This window comes from Oncorhynchus clarkii, chromosome 1 (assembly GCF_045791955.1).
Source record: "Oncorhynchus clarkii lewisi isolate Uvic-CL-2024 chromosome 1, UVic_Ocla_1.0, whole genome shotgun sequence".
NCBI classification, from domain to species: Eukaryota; Metazoa; Chordata; class Actinopteri; order Salmoniformes; family Salmonidae; genus Oncorhynchus; species Oncorhynchus clarkii.
Genome location: NC_092147.1, coordinates 78,711,890 through 78,736,873, shown reverse-complemented (window position 1 = coordinate 78,736,873; position 24,984 = coordinate 78,711,890). Strand labels below are relative to the sequence as shown.

The 24,984-nt window shown below is 44.4% G+C and overlaps 1 protein-coding gene across 1 annotated transcript in view; it reads left to right on the top strand.

Annotated features, from left to right (window-relative positions):
• Nucleotides 1-24,984, top strand: part of LOC139412959 (sodium/calcium exchanger 1-like) — a 223,289-nt gene that overhangs the window by 175,781 nt on the left and 22,524 nt on the right. Inside the window, exons 3-4 of the mRNA XM_071159876.1 lie at nt 9,969-10,117; nt 11,363-11,462. Coding sequence (XP_071015977.1) covers nt 9,969-10,117; nt 11,363-11,462 — 249 coding nt within the window. The remainder of the gene's footprint in view (nt 1-9,968; nt 10,118-11,362; nt 11,463-24,984) is intronic.

The following is a 24,984-nucleotide window of genomic DNA, read 5'->3' as shown; positions in this document are numbered from 1 at the left end:
CTCAGAGCTGCATGTGACTAGGGTCTCAGAGCTGTATGTGACTAGGGTCTCAGAGCTGCATGTGACTAGGGTCTCAGAGCTGCATGTGACTAGGGTCTCAGAGCTGCATGTGACTAGGGTCTCAGAGCTGTATGTGACTAGGGTCTCAGAGCTGCATGTGACTAGGGTCTCAGAGCTGTATGTGACTGGGGTCTCAGAGCTGTATGTGACTGGGGTCTCAGAGCTGTATGTGACTAGGGTCTCAGAGCTGTATGTGACTAGGGTCTCAGAGCTGTATGTGACTAGGGTCTCAGAGCTGTATGTGACTGGGGTCTCAGAGCTGTATGTGACTAGGGTCTCAGAGCTGTATGTGACTGGGGTCTCAGAGCTGTATGTGACTAGGGTCTCAGAGCTGCATGTGACTAGGGTCTCAGAGCTGTATGTGACTAGGGTCTCAGAGCTGTATGTGACTGGGGTCTCAGAGCTGCATGTGACTGGGGTCTCAGAGCTGTATGTGACTAGGGTCTCAGAGCTGCATGTGACTGGGGTCTCAGAGCTGTATGTGACTAGGGTCTCAGAGCTGCATGTGACTAGGGTCTCAGAGCTGTATGTGACTAGGGTCTCAGAGCTGTATGTGACTGGGGTCTCAGAGCTGTATGTGACTAGGGTCTCAGAGCTGTATGTGACTAGGGTCTCAGAGCTGTATGTGACTGGGGTCTCAGAGCTGCATGTGACTAGGGTCTCAGAGCTGTATGTGACTAGGGTCTCAGAGCTGCATGTGACTGGGGTCTCAGAGCTGCATGTGACTAGGGTCTCAGAGCTGCATGTGACTGGGGTCTCAGAGCTGCATGTGACTAGGGTCTCAGAGCTGTATGTGACTAGGGTCTCAGAGCTGTATGTGACTAGGGTCTCAGAGCTGTATGTGACTAGGGTCTCAGAGCTGCATGTGACTAGGGTCTCAGAGCTGTATGTGACTAGGGTCTCAGAGCTGTATGTGACTAGGGTCTCAGAGCTGTATGTGACTAGGGTCTCAGAGCTGTATGTGACTAGGGTCTCAGAGCTGCATGTCAGAAGCCTCTCTTCTTTTTCCCCTTCTTTTTTTGTTGTCTGTTCTCTATTTCTTTAAGTGCCTTGTGAGTGTCTCCCTTCTGAGTAGAAGTTTGTGAGTGTTAAAGTAGTGGTGTTAAACTAGTGTCTGGAGGGCTTGTGGCTAATGAATGCTGTAATTATCTTCTCCTAGTGACAGGTCTCTAGAAAAAGACAAGCGAACATCTGGCATCTATAAGAGCCACAATGACACTCTGGTATGAATCGCCTGTACTGAGCTAGTGAGACTTCAACTATGTGGGTTCATTAATTACACGAAGACAATGTTGATGACATGTGTAATGTAAATATGCATTTAAATGTAAGTGAGATTTGTAAATATGTGGGTAGAGCGGTATACTAATTACAGCAGGCACATTACAGAGACAGGGATGGTAAATGTTTATATCTATGGTTAATTGGCTAGACTGGAGATGAGGAATAGGAATAGTCTCACACCACACACTTGTTCATACTGGACTTATCAGTCTGGAAGGGTTGACTTTGGCTTAAAAGGACAATCGGCAGTTTAAACAATGACACATTTTATTTCCGGCCCGTTTCGCTAAAAAGCTGAGGGATGGGGCTGGAGAAATATAATCAAATGCATATACAGAGCTATGGATGCAAGGACTGACCATCCATGATATCAAAATTATAGTTTTAACCATGTTTTGAGGCTATACAGTATTTGTTTACATTTACATATTATTTTTTTTACAAACATTGAGGTAAAACAAGCTATATTTTGGGTTCTGATGGGTTACGATAGTTAAACTAAGCTCACGAGGCATTAATAAATTATATTTACAAGAATCAATGGGTACATTTCATACATTTATAAGTCTAAAAATGGATGTATCAACTGCAGATTACCCCTTTAAGGCCTCAATCCACTGAAGAACTTGTGGAAATAAAACACTGAAAAAACTGTAGCCATCAAGGGCAATAACAGTGTGATAGCATTGCTACTGTACTCTCAAATTCACCTCATCTCGGCAGCAATAGCCATTATTAAGAATGAAATTCTGTAACACTCCCTCTGCTACAGTGCATGTGAAGTGTGCGAACCCTCTCTGAAAGGTCACAGAACACTACCGGCTCTCCACTGTGAAGTCATGATATTCTGTCCTCTATAGTTTGGGAGAGTACCTGTATGGGATGAATATCATTAAAAACGCTGTTTATTGAATATAAACAGCGTGTTTATTGAATATAACATTTTTAAATATTTTTTATAATATAGATGTTATCAAGTCTTAAAGATTCAAAATGTCAAAATGATCCAGCTAGCCCAGGATATGGAACAGGATATGGAACAGGATATGGAACATGATGTGGAACAGGATGTGGAACAGGTGATGTTAAGACTCTTAACTGTGAGTGTCACCTGAAGAAGTATAGAATTCTATTGTTTTCACTGAGCCTCATCCCTGCAGTCAGATAAGCATCAGTGGATGCAGTCTGACTCGAGGTGACAGGGTGGGCTCTGTTTGACTCTTATGGAGAATTTCTATTTTAAAAAGCTAAACGAATTACATAGCTCAGTCTATACAGAACCAAATGAGAGCATTCTGTGGACTGGGTGGTTCTGGACATTCACAGACACACACCCTAGGTCATCTGGAGACTGGTAAGAGATCTTGTTACATACACCCCTCTCCAGCTACGCCCTCCTTCTCCTCAATCTGTTTAGATGTTCTCTGTTCTCCTCTGAAACCAGATGATCAAAGCATGGCCACCTAACCTCGCGATGGTCCACAGCTGGCAGCTCCCATTAAGCCTTCTGCATTCTTCCTCCCGAAGAAAATGAAGAGTGTGAATAGCTTTCCCCAAAAAGGCAAATCTGCACGTTTGAACTCCACATGTCTAGAGAAGTTGAAGAAGTATCGACCGAAACACAATGAACACACAGTTTTACACAACAGAGAAACACAATGAACACACAGTTTTACACAACAGAGAAACACAATGAACACACAGTTTTACACAACAGAGGCAGAGAGAGAAAGAAGATAGGAGGAGGACCAATGAAAAACAGGCAGAGAGAGAAAGACACAGGAGGCATAACCAAACCTCTCTCCCAGGATGTCCTATGGAGGATTGAGAGCGACACTGATATAGAATACACAGCGTTCCTCCATCCCTCCCCAGAACATTCTGCCAGGGTCAGTCAGATGTATTCTGCAGGGTTACGGTGCGGTAGCCACCACTCTGAGGAAGGGGATGGATAACACGGTTACTGAGGCAGTAGTAATTACACCTGAGACTCACCTCTCCTTTAATTGAGTTCATCAAGTCACTCGTTAGACACAGTTAACCGCAGCCTCTCATGGTAGGTGAGGCTTACATGTTGATCAGCTGGCGTGATTTGGACCCGGAGTTTTGTAGCATTTTCAGCCCTGTCAGTCAGTAGTAGGCTATGTTGAGCTGCATAAGACATATTGAAAGCATATTTATTTATCCAGGTTGTCGCTGTAAAATTAAGAATGTAATTGTTCATGAGGTACATAGTCAAGGCAAGCCAATACAGTACAAACATGCTTAGTCACCGAGCCATACTAAAGCACCCTGAGTAATGGAAAAAGCAACATCCTCCTCCACAGTCTTTGATCCTGATTTGGCCCCTTTACCTCCACCCTCCTCTTGTTGCGCCAGTGTGACTGGGTTTGAATGGTGGGGCGACGGAGGGGAACGAATGGCGTTGGATCTGACGCTAATCCACAATGCACTGCTCTGCTGTGAACTGTGAACTGTTCCCCTCACACGAAATCAGATCACTGCACCGGGCTGTGTGACAGTGGTGGCTCAACATTACCGCCACACGCCCCATAGAGTGAGATTGAAATAGAGAGAGAGAGAGATGGAAAGAGTGAGAGAGAGAGATGGAAGAAGTGAGAGAGATGGAAAGAGAGAGAGAGATAGAGAGAGAGAGAGAGAGAGAGAACGAGAGATGGAAAGAGAGAGAGAGAGAGAGAGAGAGAGAGATGGAAAAAGAGAAAGCGAGAGAGATGGAAAGAGGGAGTAAGAGAGAGAGAGATGGAAAGAGGGAGTAAGAGAGAGAGAGATGGAAAGAGAGAGAAGGAAAGAGGGAGTGAGAAAGAGACCGTAGAGCCAATAGAACCCTGTGTGGTTCGTATTAGATAATAGCAGGAGATGTTCCAGTAGTCATACCCAGTCTCCAAGACATTCTCTGTTTTTTACACGGTTTAATAGGGCTCACAAGTCACAGTAGTCCTATAGCTTCTCACTACAAAGTCATGTCAGCTGACAGGGATATCATCATGGGTTTATGTGTTCAGAGGGGTGAAAACTAGGTCATGGTATGACATGACATCTTCCTCTCACAACTTGACACGTTTTATAATCTAGTGACAGAACATCCTTCCAGCCTCATGTAGAATGCTGTAGAACACTGTACATGAATACAACAATGGCTTGTTGGCTCTGAAGAACGTCCACAGAAAATGCTGTTTGATCTTGATTCTGTAAGCTTGAGGTGGAGGTTTTGTGTCCTAACTCTCCCCTCCCTCCACTCTTAGAGGGCGGCAGGTAGCCTAGCAGTTAGCACGTTTGGCCAGTAACAGAAAGGTTGCTGTTTGACTACCCAAGTCGACAAGGTGAAAAATCTCTCGATGTGCCCTTGAGCAAGGCACTTAACCCTAATATGCTCCAGGGGTGGTGTATTACTGTGGCTGACCCTGTAAAACAACACATTTTACTGCACCTGTCCAGTGTGAACGACAATAGAAGAGCTTTTTGTGTTTTAGCTATACACTGTGAACAGCCGATCGCAGCAGCATAACCTGTATTACTGTGCTCACCCAGCTGCACTGGCACTCAGGTTGGTACAGTAATGTTGTAGATAATGACCTGGACTCCAGTAAGAATCCCTCCACCAACTACACCTCTGACAAACCTAATGGGCCAAACCCAGCTTGATATCCCTCCACAAAAAAACACACACAACACCCCCTCATGATAATAACGCAGTGGGAAATACCTCAGCAAACAGGCCTAACATCTCATTTTTTAACCACACTTGACAAGATCTGAGGAAGTCATAATGATCTTCCCTCTCTTGTGTAACACTGGAGCGATACTACAAGGTCTGGACTGACTGTATAGCTTAATGATGGATGTACTGTACACTCACCCAACATGGATACTACAAGGTCTGGACTGACTGTATAGCTTAATGATGGATGTACTGTACACTCACCCAACATGGATACTACAAGGTCTGGACTGACTGTATAGCTTAATGATGGATGTACTGTACACTCACCCAACATGGATACTACAAGGTCTGGACTGACTGTATAGCTTAATGATGGATGTACTGTACACTCACCCAACATGGCTTTTTGCTCTTTTAGTCTTGTTATTAATTGTCATATTTGTTTCAGTTACACCCAAATGCATTCCCCTGGATTTGAAGGCACTTTTTAAAGGATTTGAAGAGCCCTTTTTAAAGGATTTGAAGGGCCCTTTTTAAAGGGATACTTTCCCACTAACCCAAAGTCAGACGAACTCATGGATGCCATGTCTCTGGGTGAAGGAAGATGAAGGCAGCATATCGTTAGCTTAGTGCATATCGTTAACTTACTGTTAATTTTAATTGTTTATTTCACTTTTGTATATTATCTACCTCACTTGCTTTGGCAATGTTAACACATGTTTCCAATGCCAATAAAGCCCCTTGAATTTAATTTAATTGAATTGAGAGAGATGGAAAGACAGAGGGAGAGATAAAGAGAGAGAGATGGAAAGACAGGGGGAGAGATAGAGAGAGAGAGATGGAAAGACAGAGGGAGAGAGAGAGAGAGAGATGGAAAGAGAGATGGAGAGAGAGAAATGGAAAGACAGAGGGAGAGAGAGAGAGAGAGAGAGAGAGATGGAAAACAGAGGGAGATAGAGAGAGAGAGATGGAAAGACAGAGGGAGAGATAGAGAGAGATGGAAAGACAGAGGGAGAGATAGAGAGAGATATGGAGAGAAAGAGAGCCTTCGACTCAATCTGGCATGAGGGTCTGCTATACAAACTGATGGAAAGTGGTGTTGGGGGTAAAACATACAACATTTATAAAATCCATGTACACAAACAACAAGTGTGCGGTTAAAATTGGCAAAAAACACACACATTTCTTCACACAGGGTCGTGGGGTTAGACAGGGATGCAGCTTAAGCCCCACCCTCTTCAACATATATATCAACGAATTGGCGCGGGCACTAGAAAAGTCTGCAGCACCCGGCCTCCCCCTGCTAGAATCCGAAGTCAAATGTCTGCTATTTGCCGATGATCTGGTGCTTCTGTCACCAACCAAGGAGGGCCTACAGCAGCACCTAGATCTTATGCACAGATTCTGTCAGACCTGGGCCCTGACAGTAAATCTCAGTAAGACCAAAATAATGGTGTTCCAAAAAAGGTCCAGTCACCAGGACCACAAATACAAATTCCATCTAGACACTGTTGCCCTAGAGCACACAAAAAAGTGGTAAAACATAAGGCCCCATTCAGCAAACTGTCTTTCTTTTTGGCCTAAACATCAGCGCCACAGGTAACTTCCACAAAGCTGTGAACAATCTGAGAGACAAGGCAAGAAGGGCATTCTATGCCATCAAAAGAAACATAAATTTCAACATACCAATTAGGATTTGGCTAAAAATACTTGAATCAGTCATAGAGCCCATTGCCCTTTATGGTTGTGAGGTCTGGGGTCCGCTCACCAACCAAGACTTCACAAAATGGGACAAACACCAAATTGAGACTCTGCACGCAGAATTCTGCAAAAATATCCTCCGTGTACAATGTAGAACACCAAATAATGCATGCAGAGCAGAATTAGGCCGATACCCACTAATTATCAAAATCCAGAAAAGAGCCGTTAAATTCTACAACCACCTAAAAGGAAGTGATTCACAAACCTTCCATAACAAAGCCATCACCTACAGAGAGATGAACCTGGAGAAGAGTCCCCTAAGCAAGCTGGTCCTGGGGCTCTGTTCACAAACACAAACACACCCTACAGAGCCCCAGGACAACAGCACAATTAGACCCAACCAAATCATGAGAAAACAAAAAGATAATTACTTGACACATTGGAAAGAATTAACAAAAAAACAGAGCAAACTAGAATGCTATTTGGCCCTAAACAGAGAGTACACAGCGGCAGAATACCTGACCACTGTGACTGACCCAAACTTAAGGAAAGCTTTGACTATGTACAGACTCAGTGAGCATAGCCTTGCTATTGAGAAAGGCCGCCGTAGGCAGACATGGCTCTCAAAAGAAGACAGGCTATGTGCTCACTGCCCACAAAATGAGGTGGAAACTGAGCTGCACTTCCTAACCTCCTGCCCAATGTATGACCATATTAGAGAGACATATTTCCCTCAGATTACACAGATCCACAAAGAATTCGAAAACAAATCCAATTTTGAAAAACTCCCATATCTACTGTGTGAAATTCCACAGTGTGCCATCACAGCAGCAAGATTTGTGACCTGTTGCCACGAGAAAAGGGCAACCAGTGAAGAACACACACCATTGTAAATACAACCCATATTTATGCTTATTTATTTTATCTTGTGTCCTTTAACCATTTGTACATTGTTAAAACACTGTATATATATATAATATGACATTTGTAATGTCTTTACTGTTTTGAAACCTCTGTATGTGTAATGTTTACTGTTAATTTTTGTTGTTTTTCACTTTATATATTCACTTTGTATGTTGTCTACCTCACTTGCTTTGGCAATGTTAACACATGTTTCCCATGCCAATAAAGCCCTTGAATTGAATTGAGAGAGAGAGAGAGATGGAAAGACTGGAGAGATAGAGAGAGAGAGATGGAAAGACAGAGAGAGAGAGGGAGAGAGAGAGAGAGAGAGATATGGAAAGACAGAGAGAGAGAGGGAGAGAGAGAGATTGAAAGACAGAGAGAGAGATGGAAAGACAGAGGGAGAGATAGAGAGAGAGATGGAAAGACAGAGGGAGAGATAGAGAGAGACGGAAAGACAGAGGGAGAGATAGAGAGAGAGAGAGAGAGAGAGAGAGATGGAAAGACAGAGGAAGAGAGATGGAAAGACAGAGGGAGAGATAGAGAGAGAGATGGAAAGACAGAGAGAGAGAGGGAGAGAGAGAGAGAGATGGAGAGATAGAAAGACAGGGGGAGAGATAGAGAGAGACGGAAAGACAGAGGGAGAGATAGAGAGAGAGAGAGAGAGAGAGAGATGGAAAGACAGAGGAAGAGAGATGGAAAGACAGAGGGAGAGATAGAGAGAGAGATGGAAAGACAGAGGGAGAGATAGAGAGAGACGGAAAGACAGAGGGAGAGAGAGAGAGAGAGAGAGATTGAAAGACTGGAGAGATAGAGAGAGAGAGATGGAAAGACAGAGAGAGAGAGATGGAAAGAGAGAGAGAGAGAGAGATGGAAAGAGAGAGAGAGAGAGAGAGAGAGAGAGAGAGAGAGATGGAAAGACAGAGGGAGAGAGAGAGAGAGAGATGGAAAGATTGGAGAGATAGAGAGAGAGAGATGGAAAGACAGAGAGAGAGAGATGGAAAGAGAGAGAGAGAGAGAGATATAGAGAGAGAGAGAGAGAGAGAGAGAGAGAGAGAGAGAGATGGAAAGACAGAGAGAGAGAGGGAGAGAGAGAGATGGAAAGAAAGAGAGAGAGAGATGGAAAGACAGAGGGAGAGATAGAGAGAGAGATGGAAAGACAGAGGGAGAGATAGAGAGAGGCGGAAAGACAGAGGGAGAGATAGAGAGGGAGAGAGAGAGAGAGAGAGAGAGATGGAAAGACAGAGGGATTGACTCAACCCTTCACTAATAATGATAAGAACTAGTTTCCCTCACAGCCATAATGACACCACATCATAAATAGCTACCGACAGCAGTAGCTGAAGAATGCTGCAATATGTTGTTGGTTTAGTGGTCAAAGGTGACTGACTGCGTAGCCGTGTTGGTTCTACACTACATATACAACACAATGTGGACACCCCTTCAAATTAGTGGATTTGGCTATTTCAGCCACACTCGTTTCTGACAGGTGTATAAAATCAAGCACACCGCCATGCAATCTCCATAGACAAACATTGGCAGTAGAATGGCCTTACTGACTTACAATGTGACTTACAATTTCCAACAAGTCAGTTCGTCACATTTTTGCCCTGCTAGAACTTCCCCGGTCAACTGTATGCCGCAAAATGGTAGGCCACACAAGCTCACAGAAGTGGTAGGCCACACAAGCTCACAGAAGTGGTAGGCCACACAAGCTCACAGAAGTGGTAGGCCACACAAGCTCACAGAAGTGGTAGGCCACACAAGCTCACAGAACTGGTAGGCCACACAAGCTCACAGAAGTGGTAGGCCACACAAGCTCACAGAAGTGGTAGGCCACACAAGCTCACAGAACTGGTAGGCCACACAAGCTCACAGAACTGGTAGGCCACACAAGCTCACAGAACTGGTAGGCCACACAAGCTCACAGAACTGGACCGCCGAGTGCTGAAGCACCTAGCGCTTAAAAATCGTCTGTCCCCGCAGCAATGTTCCAACATCTAGTGGAAAGCCTTCCCAGAAGAGTGGAGGTTAATAGCAGCAAAGGGGGACCAACTCCATATTAATATCCATGATTTTGGAATGAAATGAGTTGATAGTGACATCCAACCCCACATTCCATGTGGCAATTTAGTCTTGATGTCAAAGATCATTTTGCTCTCCATAACTTACCCGGCTAAACAAAGGTCACGTTAACAAAACATATGTGCAAAAAAATCAAGTAAGCATCTTTTACTGCATAATGAACCACTTTCATGTCTGTGCCGTCCACAATATTACTACACAACATGTCAGTTGTCAGGGGTGTCAATTACAAAGTTGTTCTTCTGTCTCACAGCTACAGAGGTGGCTTTGAAGGAGGTGGAAGAGGAGACGCCCCTGACAGAAGTGGATGATGAGGACCAACGCATCGCTGATATGGGCCGACCCACACTGGGGGACCACGTCAAACTTGAAATCATCATTGAGGAATCCTACGAGTTTAAGGTGTGTGTTTGTGCGTTTCAGTTTGTGTGTGTGTGTTTGTGTGTGTGTGTGTCAATGTGTGTGCGTGTGCGCGAGCATGCGCCTCTTTCACCCACACACACTCTTTTGTCATGAATATTAAGGTGTGTGTGTGCGTGTGTGTGTGCATGCTCCTTGCTCCCTCTCTCTCCCACACCCTCTTCAGACAGTCATCGACTGATAGGTGGGTGCTTGTGAGCACTTGACAGATCGTGTGCTGTTCTTACTGGAGTGGCTCTCACTGTGAGGTTGGGTGGGAGGCTGGGGGGGGGGGGTTGAATTACCTCTAACCTCAGAGAGTCATAGCAAGTGGCTGCGTTGAAAGAGTTTATACTTTCAGATGGTAGTCTGCAACTTTTCTGTTCTAAGATTAACGTCAAGCAAGACCCAGAATCTGATCATGTGGGGCTGCCAGGTAGGTAGTAGGTGATTTTCAGACAGTATAGGATCCCTCTCTCCCTCCTAAAACCAACACACCTAGCTAGGGTTTCGACAGTAGGTGAAGTCAAGATAGTCAGGAAAGTGTCTTTCTATTTCTCTAAACATTAATACATTATCTTAGAGACCGTAGCAAAGCTGGGAGAGAATAGTGTTACCATTACCATTTAAGTTTCCTTCTAAAGAAAATAAGTATGGGATTTTCCTTCTGATGGTGAGGGAAGAGAGATTGGGATGGAGGGAAGGAGGAGAGGGGTGCTATCCAGCTGTCATCCCAGGAGCTAGCTAATAGATTCCTCCGAAAGAAAGGATGGAGGAAGGGATGGATCGAGGATGAGGTGGGGTGTCCTTCTGGATCTATGCGTACTTTGATGAGGCTTGATTTCCTGAACGTGCTCTAGGAACGCCTGCTGCTGTCCTCTGGGAACCAACCTTTATCAAAGAGAGGGATACAGCTACAGGCCCAGTAAGGGACTGAACCTCCCATCTATTTCCCCCTGGCCTGTGACATCATCACATAGCTCCTGAGGACTGGCTCTTGGCTACTGTAGCTGTTACGTGTCATGGCCTTGAGGCAGGAATTACAATACTCAAGCTCTCTACACAGACTTCACTCTCATTGTTTATTCTTAATACCTGATTATTACAGAGCAGTAAATATGTTTTAAGGACAGAAACAGTCATGATAATGTGTCCTGTATGTAGACTAGACAGCCTTGCTCCCCTCTATCTATGCACTTCTACAGTGTGCAGCTCTTAAACGCCATGTGTTTGGTGATCCCTGTGCAGAACACTGTGGACAAGCTGATTAAGAAGACAAACCTGGCCCTGCTGGTGGGGACTAACAGCTGGAGAGACCAGTTCATCGAGGCCATCACTGTCAGTGCCGGTGAGTTGCTTTGACCACCTGACCGCCAGTGTGTGAGCACATCTGTACAGGAATGTGTGTGTTGTGTGTGTGAGAGAGTGTGTTGTGGCGATTGAGTGTGACATTTCTGACGCTCCGTTGATCAGTGGCTTCTGTCATACTGCAGCATCTCCTCCTCAGAAGGACGTTCTATGTAAACACCACCTGGTGGATATCTGGAGCACTGCAGTCCCACGCCAAGGCCTCTGTTGATTAGAGATGCGAGCTTGTCAGAGTATAGCGTTGTTACCTTATAGCCCTTTGTGTGCTTGTCATTGTCTGTGTGTGATGAGTGTGATTTCTAAAGAAGATATGGCAACTAGCCTAGAAAACTGTGTGAGTGTGTGACTATACGCTCAGTCTAATAAGGTGACCACTGAGGTACGCTGGGATTGATTCAAGTGATGAGAGGATTTTGGTTTAGGTGTTAGTGTGTTATGTGTGTATATTTTCTGTATCACTCTCTCTGTGTGTGTGTGTGTGTGTGTGTGTGTGTGTGTGTGTGTGTGTGTGTGTGTGTGTGTGTGTGTGTGTGTGTGTGTGTGTGTGTGTGTGTGTGTGTGTATATGTGTGTGTGTGTGTGTGTGTGTGTGTGTGTGTGTGTGTGTGTGTGTGTGTGTGTGTGTGTGTGTGTGTGTGTGTGTGTGTGTGTGTGTGTGTGTGTGTGTGTGGTTGTGCTCTACTTAGCTGCTGTGCCGCCCTCTCTGGCTTAATTAAAGAAAGTCCCCGTCTCCACTCATGGGATTAGGCTTGGCGTTGACGTTTTGACAGTGGGGTAGCTTGTAACAGTTATGATGGAAGATGGTGAGAGCTTGCCCAGAATTTCCAAGCGAGAGAGACACACACGGCAGCATAACCTTATCTTACACAGATAGGAACCTTCATAGGGTTGGATTGAAGTGGAAACACCACACAGACAGATAGGAACCTTCATAGGGATAGATTGAAGTGGAAACACCACACAGACAGATAGGAACCTTCATAGGGTTGGATTGAAGTGGAAACACCACACAGACAGATAGGAACCTTCATAGGGTTAGATTGAAGTGGAAACACCACACAGACAGAAAGGAACCTTCATAGGGTTAGATTGAAGTGGAAACACCACACAGACAGACAGGAACCTTCATAGGGTTGGATTGAAGTAGAAACACCACACAGACAGATAGGAACCTTCATAGGGTTGGATTGAAGTGGAAACACCACACAGACAGATAGGAACCTTCATAGGGTTGGATTGAAGTGGAAACACCACACAGACAGATAGGAACCTTCATAGGGTTAGATTGAAGTGGAAACACCACACAGACAGATAGGAACCTTCATAGGGTTGGATTGAAGTGGAAACACCACACAGACAGATAGGAACCTTCATAGGGTTGGATTGAAGTGGAAACACCACACAGACAGATAGGAACCTTCATAGGGTTGGATTGAAGTGGAAACACCACACAGACAGATAGGAACCTTCATAGGGTTGGATTGAAGTGGAAACACCACACAGACAGATAGGAACCTTCATAGGGTTGGATTGAAGTGGAAACACCACACAGACAGATAGGAACCTTCATAGGGTTGGATTGAAGTAGAAACACCACACAGATAGGAACCTTCATAGGGTTGGATTGAAGTGGAAACACCACACAGATAGGAACCTTCATAGGGTTGGTATTGAAGTGGAAACACCACACAGACAGATAGGAACCTTCATAGGGTTAGATTGAAGTGGAAACACCACACAGACAGATAGGAACCTTCATAGGGTTAGATTGAAGTGGAAACACCACACAGACAGATAGGAACCTTCATAGGGTTGGGAAACACCCCACAGAGGAAGAAATACGGTTTATCTGAGTCCGACTATCAAGATGCTGTCCCCACCTCCACACTCTCGCCATATCTTTCAGCCACTCAGGACATTTAGCACCTTTGCCTTTTGAAACATTTGACATCACGAGCCCTAGCACTCAATAGTTCTTGCGTTTTTGCATTAGATTCAGTGCTAATAGTAGACACCTAGCATTTAACATCTACCACCCACAGCACTCAGTACAGAAGACATTTTGCTCGAATTATAGATCTATATTTCATATAGCACAGCACTAGAATTATAGATCTATATTTCATATAGCACAGCACTAGAATTATAGATCTATATTTCATATAGCACAGCACTAGAATTATAGATCTATATTTCATATAGCACAGCACTAGAATTATAGATCTATATTTCATATAGCACAGCACTAGAATTATAGATCTATATTTCATATAGCACAGCACTAGAATTATAGATCTATATTTCATATAGCACAGCACTAGAATTATAGATCTATATTTCATATAGCACAGCACTAGAATTATAGATCTATATTTCATATAGCACAGCACTAGAATTATAGATCTATATTTCATATAGCACAGCACTAGAATTATAGATCTATATTTCATATAGCACAGCACATTCTCTTTGTGTTTCCTAGTTGAGTCTGTGATCCACAGTTAAGTGAACAAGCACATTTAACAGAGCTGTTAACCCAATGTCTACCTCACTATTGGTGCGCTGCGCAGCTGTTAGGTTCACCCTCAACCGCCGGCAATTGCTAATAACCATCCACAACCGCGGGACTATATGTGATAAAGGGTAAATCTGAGGCCCTCAACCGACCCTAACCCGCTAGCTAATACAGAAAATGTGATGCAAGCTATAGTCAGAAACAGCAGAAATATTTTTGGGACAGAGTTTGCAGAGTTTGATTTGCCTGATTTAGATATGTTTCTGCTTATAATTGTTGACATTTTGGTAGGTTATTTGTTAGTCAACTTATCTACAATTAGATACAAGCAGCTTCTCTTCTGTCATTATATGTTTCCCTAGAAGACTACATAAACTCTTGTTCACCAGAATAATGTCATGAACCGATTGAATGAATGCTTAAATCGAGTTGACATCTGTAACGTTTTCCCTGCCATCTCTGCTTCTTTCGCAGAGCAAAGACATTTAGGGACCAGGAGAAAATGCAATAACTCTAAAGAAATGGGAAATACTTTCTGTGCTAAATGTCCAAATTACATCAGTTTGACCAGTTATAAGGAAATAGAAAATTCTGAAAATGACCCAACATGTTTCGGATAAGATTTCAGTTTGGCTTGGATGCATATTTAATGTGGTTAAAATACTATCAGCTTTCATGATGCTGATAAAGATGCTGATAAAGATGCTGATAAAGACAGCACCTCTACAGATGGTATGTAACTGCACATTAGCATTCTCTCAAGATGCTGTAAGAAAGAAACAATATTTCTCCACTCCTGTTCCCAAGTCAAAATGTTGCCTGTATCATTTTACTGCTAGAAATGCTTAGTTCTGAGAGGTTATAAACCTACAGTCTGTCCAGATTTCAGTTCCCTTGACGTGCCAAAGGCCTATTTGAACTCCCCGTCTTGTTACTGTAGAATTGGTTTAGCGCCTCACAATCATCACACATAACATGCAGTACACTGCTATCATCCCCTTTCACCACTTCACAAACATTACTGTTCTGAACCTCCCTTGTCTTTCTTTTCAACTCTCCATTTCGCAGCTTTTCTGTTATTGAATTAAACTGACATTGTCCTTTCTTTCTGTCTTTCACCCTGCAGCCCCACTGATTATATTCACTCTGCCAGTCAAGAGGAAGAGTGTGTCAGGCAGCTTAGCAGAGTTAGCCTCCTCACAAATTAGTTAAAGAGAAATGATTGGCTCCACACCGTGACTTTACGCAGGCCGTTGACCTAGATTGGACGTGACATTTCTACCGGTCATGAGTTGGTGGCTTCTTTAAACCTGTGGGGCAGCTGTGCCATCTGGAATCATTGTGTCCTCTCTGTGACCTGTGAGTGACAGCCCCACCACTGAGCTAATACAGTGTTAGATGATTCATTTATTTGGTCATCACCACTAAAGGGAATAGAGACTGCTGAGTGAGAACATAGAGACTGTGACTGACTGTAGAGAACCTCCCCAGACCTCAGTAAGCATGAAAGACAGAGAAGCATACAGTATGTGCCTTTCTCAACCAGTCAGAATCAACTTATTACTGACAATGACCTTGATGACCAACCCTCTATCAACGCCAAGCAGCAGTAGTAGTAGAGAATCGTTGATGAAGTTGACGGTGAGGAGTTGGCAGAGATACACAGATGTGCCTTCAGTAGCCAGGGAAGGGAGAGTAGGGAGGAAGGGATAGGGGGAGAGGGGAAACAGACGACAGGAAGCTTCGGAGGATAGAAGACCATTTTCTTATCGAGAGATTGGTTACAGTATTTGTCTGTGTCTGTGGGTATTGCACATGTGTAATGGGTGATCCTCCAGGATTCATCCATTAACTGTGACTGCAGAGACTGTCTCAGTCTTATCTCCTTACCTCAGCTAACTGGTCAACAGACTCAGTTAGCCTATGGCTTGGTAGCTAATAGCTTAGCTTATATCTTAGCATGCAGGCTGGCTCTAATTCTGGGGATTCTACAGACTTCAACCAGGGTCTCAGCGTAGAGTTGAATATTAGTGTTCCTCATCAAATCAAATCAAATCAAATCAAATTTATTTATATAGCCCTTCGTACATCAGCTGATATCTCAAAGTGCTGTACAGAAACCCAGCCTAAAACCCCAAACAGCAAGCAATGCAGGTGTAGAAGCACGGTGGCTAGGAAAAACTCCCTAGAAAGGCCAAAACCTAGGAAGAAACCTAGAGAGGAACCAGGCTATGTGGGGTGGCCAGTCCTCTTCTGGCTGTGCCGGGTGGAGATTATAACAGAACATGGTCAAGATGTTCAAATGTTCATAAATGACCAGCATGGTCGAATAATAATAAGGCAGAACAGTTGAAACTGGAGCAGCAGCACAGTCAGATGGACTGGGGACAGCAAGGAGTCATCATGTCAGGTATTCCTGGGGCATGGTCCTAGGGCTCAGGTCCTCCGAGAGAGAGAAAGAAAGAGAGAATTAGAGAGAGCATATGTGGGATGGCCAGTCCTCTTCTGGCTGTGCCGGGTGGAGATTATAACAGAACATGGCCAAGATGTTCAAATGTTCATAAATGACCAGCATGGTCGAATAATAATAAGGCAGAACAGTTGAAAGAAACTGGAGCAGCAGCACGGCCAGGTGGACTGGTGACAGCAAGGAGTCATCATGTCAGGTAGTCCTGGGGCATGGTCCTAGGGCTCAGGTCCTCCGAGAGAGAGAAAGAGAGAATTAGAGAACGCACACTTAAATTCACACAGGACACCGAATAGGACAGGAGAAGTACTCCAGATATAACAAACTGACCCTAGCCCCCCGACACATAAACTACTGCAGCATAAATACTGGAGGCTGAGACAGGAGGGGTCAGGAGACACTGTGGCCCCATCCGAGGACACCCCCGGACAGGGCCAAACAGGAAGGATATAACCCCACCCACTTTGCCAAAGCACAGCCCCCTCACCACTAGAGGGATATCTTCAACCACCAACTTACCATCCTGAGACAAGGCTGAGTATAGCCCACAAAGACCTCCGCCACGGCACAACCCAAGGGGGAGGGGGGGGTGCCAACCCAGACAGGATGACCACATCAGTGAATCAACCCACTCAGGTGACGCACCCCCTCCAGGGACAGCATGAGAGAGCCCCAGTAAGCCAGTGACTCAGCCCCTGTAATAGGGTTAGAGGCAGAGAATCCCAGTGGAAAGAGGGGAACCGGCCAGGCAGAGACAGCAAGGGCGGTTCGTTGCTCCAGAGCCTTTCCGTTCACCCTCCCACTCCTGGGCCAGACTACACTCAATCATATGACCCACTGAAGAGATGAGTCTTCAGTAGAGACTTAAAGGTTGAGACCGAGTTTGCGTCTCTGACATGGGTAGGCAGACAGTTCCATAAAAATTGAGCTCTATAGGAGAAAGCCCTGCCTCCAGCTGTTTGCTTAGAAATTCTAGGGACAATTAGGAGGCCTGCGTCTTGTGACCGTAGCGTACGTGTAGGTATGTACGGCAGGACCAAATCAGAGAGATAGGTAGGAGCAAGCCCATGTAATGCTTTGTAGGTTAGCAGTAAAACCTTGAAATCAGCCCTTGCTTTGACAGGAAGCCAGTGTAGAGAGGCTAGCACTGGAGTAATATGATCAAATTTTTTGGTTCTAGTCAGGATTCTAGCAGCCGTATTTAGCACTAACTGAAGTTTATCATCTGGTATGTGAATCCACTGGCCCTATAGTTAGCTCTCTTCTCTCTCGCTTCCTTGCTCTCTAATCTCCCTCCCTCTCCCTCTCTCTTCTCTAACCTTTGCTTCCTCTGGCTAAACTTGATTATTTAACATCCGGGACGGTGAAGTCTTTAATTGGATTTTAAAGTGGAATATAAATGTGGTGCTCTGGTCCGGTGTCAGGGGTCGATGGTGTGATCTGTGCCCAGTTTAATGTCACCTCCGCTGAGTTCGTGGCTGCCTCTTCCTCTCCCGATGGGGCCTGGCGGAAAGAGACAGTCCATAACAATTAACACCTCCTCAATGACCTCTCACTGTCACCAACAACCTGCCATCACCTGCAGACACCCTAGACATTGGCTAGAGATTCACTCTCTCTCCCGCTTTCTTTCTTTCTCTCTCTCTCTCTCTCTCTCTCTTTCTCTCTCACTCTCTCTTTCACTCTCTCTTTCCCTATTCATGGTTTTGCTTCTGTGTGTATTGTCATCTGTGATGTGTGTTCATGTAGATGTGTGTGAGTGTGTATGTGTGTAATTTGTGTGAGTGTGTATGTGTCCTGTAGTGTATGGTGTGTGTGTACCAGGTGTGATCAGCACAGGAGTATTCATTATTCACTCCCTACCTCCTCCCAGTATGCCAGACTTCCTACACCCACAAAATCAGTACTTCAGTCGATACAGAGGGCACTGCCTGACCTGATATGACCTTTGTTGAGGGGTCAGTCTAATTGGCAGGGGTCAGACCTAGACTGTCCAGTGGCCGTGACTCACAGCACAGCTACCTGCTGAGACAGACAGATGGCAGCCTAGGTCAAACGAATCTTGGATGGTGTTGGTCTGGAGTTTAACCCCACAAAAATAACCTTTAGTCGTTACTGACCAGGAGAAATAGAGAGCTCTGATCTTACCTAGCCTACAGTATAGTTCAAATAATAGAATGTGTTTTTATCCTCCTCCTGCCAGGAAAGTCAAGAGAATCAGACTATTAGCTACGACAGCGACTCAATTCAAGAGAATCAGACTATTAGCTACGACAGCGACTCAATTCAAGAGAATTATTCCAAAGGATACCGTCTAACTATATCAGGGAATATGTTAGTCAGAATCAGAAATCTATACTCTATTGCAAAATTATATGATATGTATGATAATATTAACCCTTGTGTGTGAGATTACCTGGGACACACTGCACTGTACGTATACTCCAGGATATCTCCTGTCTTACCAATCACAAAATGGTGGAGGGATTTCAACAGCATTTCAAATGACTTGTTGACCCTGAAATAATGAATAGATTGAGCTAACCAACTTAACCATCTCTTAAAAGCCTTTAGACATGTCGGCATGCTGGGTGTGTGCAGGCAGGGGTTAAGGTGGCCGTGGCTAATGGACAATTCTCATCAGATAAGATGTGTTGTGTTCCCTGTAGGAGATAGGGACAGCCTATTTACTGGTGCATTAAGTGGATGTTTGATGTGTGTGTGACAAGACTGCAAAGTTGGAGTTTTGAAGAAACCACCATTCATTTTTCTCTCTTTTTTCCAGTATGCTAAACTATCCCCATCTCTCTCTCGCTCTCTCACTCTCTCTCTCACTCTCTCTCTCACTCTCTCTCTCTCTCTCTCTCTTTCGCACTCGCTCCCTCTCTTTGATTATCCTGCCGTTTGCTTTAAAACAGCCCAGAGCCTTCCCTCTACAGAGCTGTGCCAGGGAGATAGCCTTGCCGCCAGTAGCTTACCCCGGAAAGGTGTTCTGTTATAGGCTTTTTGCTAAGCATTCTTTGACACATAACTCTCCTGAGCTCCATACAAATGCAGCTGTGTTTAAACTGAACGATGAGGTGGTGTCGACTATATTGAAAAGCCAGCTTGACTGTGTCCAGTGGTCAGTTCCTTTGACAGTGATGGAATGGGATGCATGTAATGTGTACACTAGTATGTACTAAGTCTCAAACAAACAAAGCACTTCAGGTTGAGTGGCAGCAAATCACCACCAACGTGTAACACACACACACCCATTGGCTAATGAGATTTCACACTCACTTTTTGATTTTCATCCTGGAGAGGAGAGGCCTATGTTAATTCATATTTAGTTACGCTACTTGTCAGCCCACCTGACTGCTGAGGTGTGGATAGAAGAGATGACACGGTCTCAATTAGCGGCAGGGCATAGAAATAGTGTGATGCTTACACCCAGGTGGGCTGACCTGGGAACAGACCACCACTCTGTAAGAGACAGAGCATGCTGGGAAGTGAAATGGCATACTGCTATTACAAGGTGTAATATTTGCTATCAGAGTTGTCAGAGATCATACAAGCCCTAATGTCTCTTATTGGCATGGGAAACATGTGTTAACATTGCCAAAGCAAGTGAGGTAGATAATATATAAAGTGAATATATAAAGTGAAAAACAATTAAAAATTAACAGTAAACATTACACATACAGAAGTTTCAAAACAATAAAGACATTACAAATGTCATATTATATATATATATATACAGTGTTTTAACAATGTACAAATGGTTAAAGGACACAAGATAAAATAAATAAGCATAAATATGGGTTGTATTTACAATGGTGTTTGTTCTTCACTGGTTGCCCTTTTCTCATGGCAACAGGTCACAAATCTTGCTGCTGTGATGGCACACTGTGGAATTTCACCCAGTAGATATGGGAGTTTTTCAAAATTGGATTTTTTTTCGAATTCTTTGTGGATCTGTGTAATCTGAGGGAAATATGTCTCTCTAATATGGTCATACATTGGGCAGGAGGTTAGGAAGTGCAGCTCAGTTTCCACCTCATTTTGTGGGCAGTGAGCACATAGCCTGTCTCCTCTTGAGAGCCATGTCTGCCTACGGCGGCCTTTCTCAATAGCAAGGCTTTGCTCACTGAGTCTGTACATAGTCAAGGCTTTCCTTCATTTTGGGTCAGTCACAGTGGTCAGATATTCTGCCACTGTGTACTCTCTGTGTAGGGCCAAATAGCATTCTAGTTTGCTCTGTTTTTTTGTTAATTCTTTCCAATGTGTCAAGTAATTATCTTTTTGTTTTCTCATGATTTGGTTGGGTCTAATTGTGCTCTCTCTCTCTCTCTCTCAATTCAATTCAAGGGGCTTTATTGGCATGGGAAACATGTGTTAACATTGCCAAAGCAATATAGGTAGATAATATACAAAAGTGAAATAAACAATAAAAATGAACAGTAAACATTACACATACAGAAGTTTCAAAACAATAAAGATATTGCAAATGTCATATTATATGTATACAGTGTTTTAACAATGTACAAATGGTTAAAGGACACAAGATAAAATAAATAAGCATAAATATGGGGACTTAGGGGACTCTTCTCCAGGTTCATCTCTCTGTAGGTGATGGCTTTGTTATGGAAGGTTTGGGAATCGCTTCCTTTTAGGTGGTTGTAGAATTTAACAGCTCTTTTCTGGATTTTGATAATTAGTGGGTATCGGCCTAATTCTGCTCTGCATGCATTATTTGGTGTTCTATGCTGTACACGGATGATATTTTTGCAGAATTCTGCATGCAGAGTCTCAATTTGGTATTTGTCCCATTTTGTGAAGTCTTGGTTGGTGAGCGGATCCCCAGACCTCACAACCGTAAAGGGCAATGGGCTCTATGATTAATTCAAGTATTTTTAGCCAGATCCTAGTTGGTATGTTGAAATTTATGTTCCTTTTGATGGCATAGAATGCCCTTCTTGCCTTGTCTCTCAGATCGTTCACAGCTTTGTGGAAGTTACCTGTGGCGCTGATGTTTAGGCCAAGGTATGTATAGTTTTTTGTGTGCTCTAGGGCAACAGTGTCTAGATGGAATTTGTATTTTTGGTCCTGGTGACTTGACCTTTTTTGGAACACCATTATTTTGGTCTTACTGAGATCTACTGTCAGGGCCCAGGTCTGACATAATCTGTGCAGAAGATCTAGGTGCTGCTGTAGGCCCTCCTTGGTTGGTGACAGAAGCACCAGATCATCAGCAAACAGTAGTCTCTCTCTCTCTCTCTCTCTCTCTCTCTCGCTCTCTCTCTCTTTTTCTCTCTCTCTCTCTCAGCTCCACGTGTGTAGTGATTATTTCATGAGGGAAACTCTTTACAGTACAAAGAATACATACAGGAAGTAAGAGTGAGTCACTTCCTGTCCCAGTTGTTCCCAGGCCAGGCTATTTTGTGGCCACAGCTTGGGTTCCCTGATAAACCCTGACAGTAATTATGTAAAGCTTCTCTCTCCTCTACCTTGTCAACTGGATGAGGGCCTTCTTTATCATCCTAATGCTCCTTTTTCAGCAGGCACTTCTCTAGCCGGCTAGGGAGATGGGCTGTATTTATGAGTCTCCTCTGACCTCTACACAAGAAACACAATCTCAGTAAGGACCCTCATCTGGCAGCCATGCTCTCTTCAGCAGACTCCTTTCAGCACACTCATTAGCTCCCTAAAATGACCATCTTCATTCTGTAGTTCCTCTCTGACTGTTCTGCTTTTTAGTTCATCTGCCGTTAGTTAAAATTGTATTTGTCACATGCTTTGTACAGTGAAATGCATACTTACGGGCCATTCCCAACAATGCAGAGAGAAAAATAATATACAGATAATAACACAAGGAATAAGTACACAATGAGTAATGATAACTTGTACCAGTGCCGGGTTGATGAGCAGGGGTACGAGGTAATTGAGGTAGATATGTACATATAGGTAGGGGTAAAGTGACTAGGCAACAGGACATATAGCAAACAGTAGCAATAGCAGAGAGAATATGCTATGACTTGGGTGGCTGGAGTCTTTGACATTTTTTGGGCCTTCCTCTGACATCGCCTGATGTAGAGGTCCTGGATCAAATAAAATCAAATCAAATGTATTTATATAGCCCTTCGTACATCAGCTGATATCTCAAAGTGCTGTACAGAAACCCAGCCTAAAACCCCAAACAGCAAGCAATGCAGGTGTAGAAGCACAGTGGCTAGGAAAAACTCCCTAGAAAGGCCAAAACCTAGGAAGAAACCTAGAGAGGAACCAGGCTATGTGGGGTGGCCAGTCCTCTTCTGGCTGTGCCGGGTGGAGATTATAACAGAACATGGCCAAGATGTTCAAATGTTCATAAATGACCAGCATGGTCGAATAATAATAAGGCAGAACAGTTGAAACTGGAGCAGCAGCACAGTCAGGTGGACTGGGGATAGCAAGGAGTCATCATGTCAGGTACTCCTGGGGCATGGTCCTAGGGCTCAGGTCAGTTGAAACTGGAGCAGCAGCACGGCCAGGTGGACTGGGGACAGCAAGGAGTCATCATGTCAGGTAGTCCTGGGGCATGGTCCTAGGGCTCAGGTCCTCCGAGAGAGAGAAAGAAAGAGAGAAGGAGAGAATTAGAGAACGCACACTTAGATTCACACAGGACACCGAATAGGACAGGAGAAGTACTCCAGATATAACAAACTGACCCTAGCCCCACGACACATAAACTACTGCAGCATAAATACTGGAGGCTGAGACAGGAGGGGTCAGGAGACACTGTGGCCCCATCCGAGGACACCCCCGGACAGGGCCAAACAGGAAGGATATAACCCCACCCACTTTGCCAAAGCACAGCCTCCACACCACTAGAGGGATATCTTCAACCACCAACTTACCATCCTGAGACAAGGCTGAGTATAGCCCACAAAGACCTCCGCCACGGCACAACCCAAGGGGGGAAGGGGGGGGGGGGGGGGGGGGGGCGCCAACCCAGACAGGATGACCACATCAGTGAATCAACCCACTCAGGTGACGCACCCCCTCCAGGGACGGCATGAGAGAGCCCCAGTAAGCCAGTGACTCAGCCCCTGTAATAGGGTTAGAGGCAGAGAATCCCAGTGGAAAGAGGGGAACCGGCCAGGCAGAGACAGCAAGGGAGGTTCGTTGCTCCAGAGCCTTTCTGTTCACCTTCCCACTCCTGGGCCAGACTACACTCAATCATATGACCCACTGAAGAGATGAGTCTTCAGTAAAGACTTAAAGGTTGAGACCGAGTTTGCGTCTCTGACATGGGTAGGCAGACCGTTCCATAAAAATGGCGCTCTATAGGAGAAAGCCCTGCCTCCAGTTGTTTGCTTAGAAATTCTAGGGACAATTAGGAGGCCTGCGTCTTGTGACCGTAGCGTACGTGTAGGTATGTACGGCAGGACCAAATCAGAGAGATAGATAGGAGCAAGCCCATGTAATGCTTTGTAGGTTAGCAGTAAAACCTTGAAATCAGCCCTTGCTTTGACAGGAAGCCAGTGTAGAGAGGCTAGCACTGGAGTAATATGATCAAATTTTTTGGTTCTAGTCATGATTCTAGCAGCCGTATTTAGCACTAACTGAAGTTTATTTAGTGCTTTATCCGGGTAGCCGGAAAGTAGAGCATTGCAGTAGTCTAACCTAGAAGTGACAAAAGCATGGATTAATTTTTCTGCATCATTTTTGGACAGAAAGTTTCTGATTTTTGCAATGTTACGTAGATGGAAAAAACCTGTCCTTGAAATGGTCTTGATATGTTCTTCAAAAGAGAGATCAGGGTCCAGAGTAACGCTGAGGTCCTTCACAGTTTTATTTGAGACGACTGTACAACCATTAAGATTAATTGTCAGATTCAACAGAAGATCTCTTTGTTTCTTGGGACCTAGAACAAGCATCTCTGTTTTGTCCGAGTTTAAAAGTAGAAAAAAGTTTGCAGCCATCCACTTCATTATGTCTGAAACACATGCTTCTAGCAAGGGCAATTTTGGGGCTTCACCATGTTTCATTGAAATGTACAGCTGTGTGTCATCCGCACAGCAGTGAAAGTTAACATAATGTTTTCGAATAACATCCCCAAGAGGTAAAATATATAGTGAAAACAATAGTGGTCCTAAAACGGAACCTTGAGGAACACCGAAATGTACAGTTGATTTGTCAGAGGACAAACCATTCACAGAGACAAACTGATATCTTTCCGACAGATAAGATCTAAACCAGGCTATAACTTGTCCGTGTAGACCAATTTGGGTTTCCAATCTCTCCAAAAGAATGTGATGATCGATGGTATCAAAAGCAGCACTAAGGTCTAGGAGCACGAGGATGCAGAGCCTCGGTCCGATGCCATTAAAATGTAATTTACCACCTTCACAAGTGCTGTCTCAGTGCTATGATGGGGTCTAAAACCAGACTGAATGGATGGCAGGGAGATAGGCCCCGTTGATGAATTGGGTTGTACGCACTACTCTCTGTAGCGCCTTGCGGTCGTCAGATTCCAAGCAATTACCATACCAAGCGT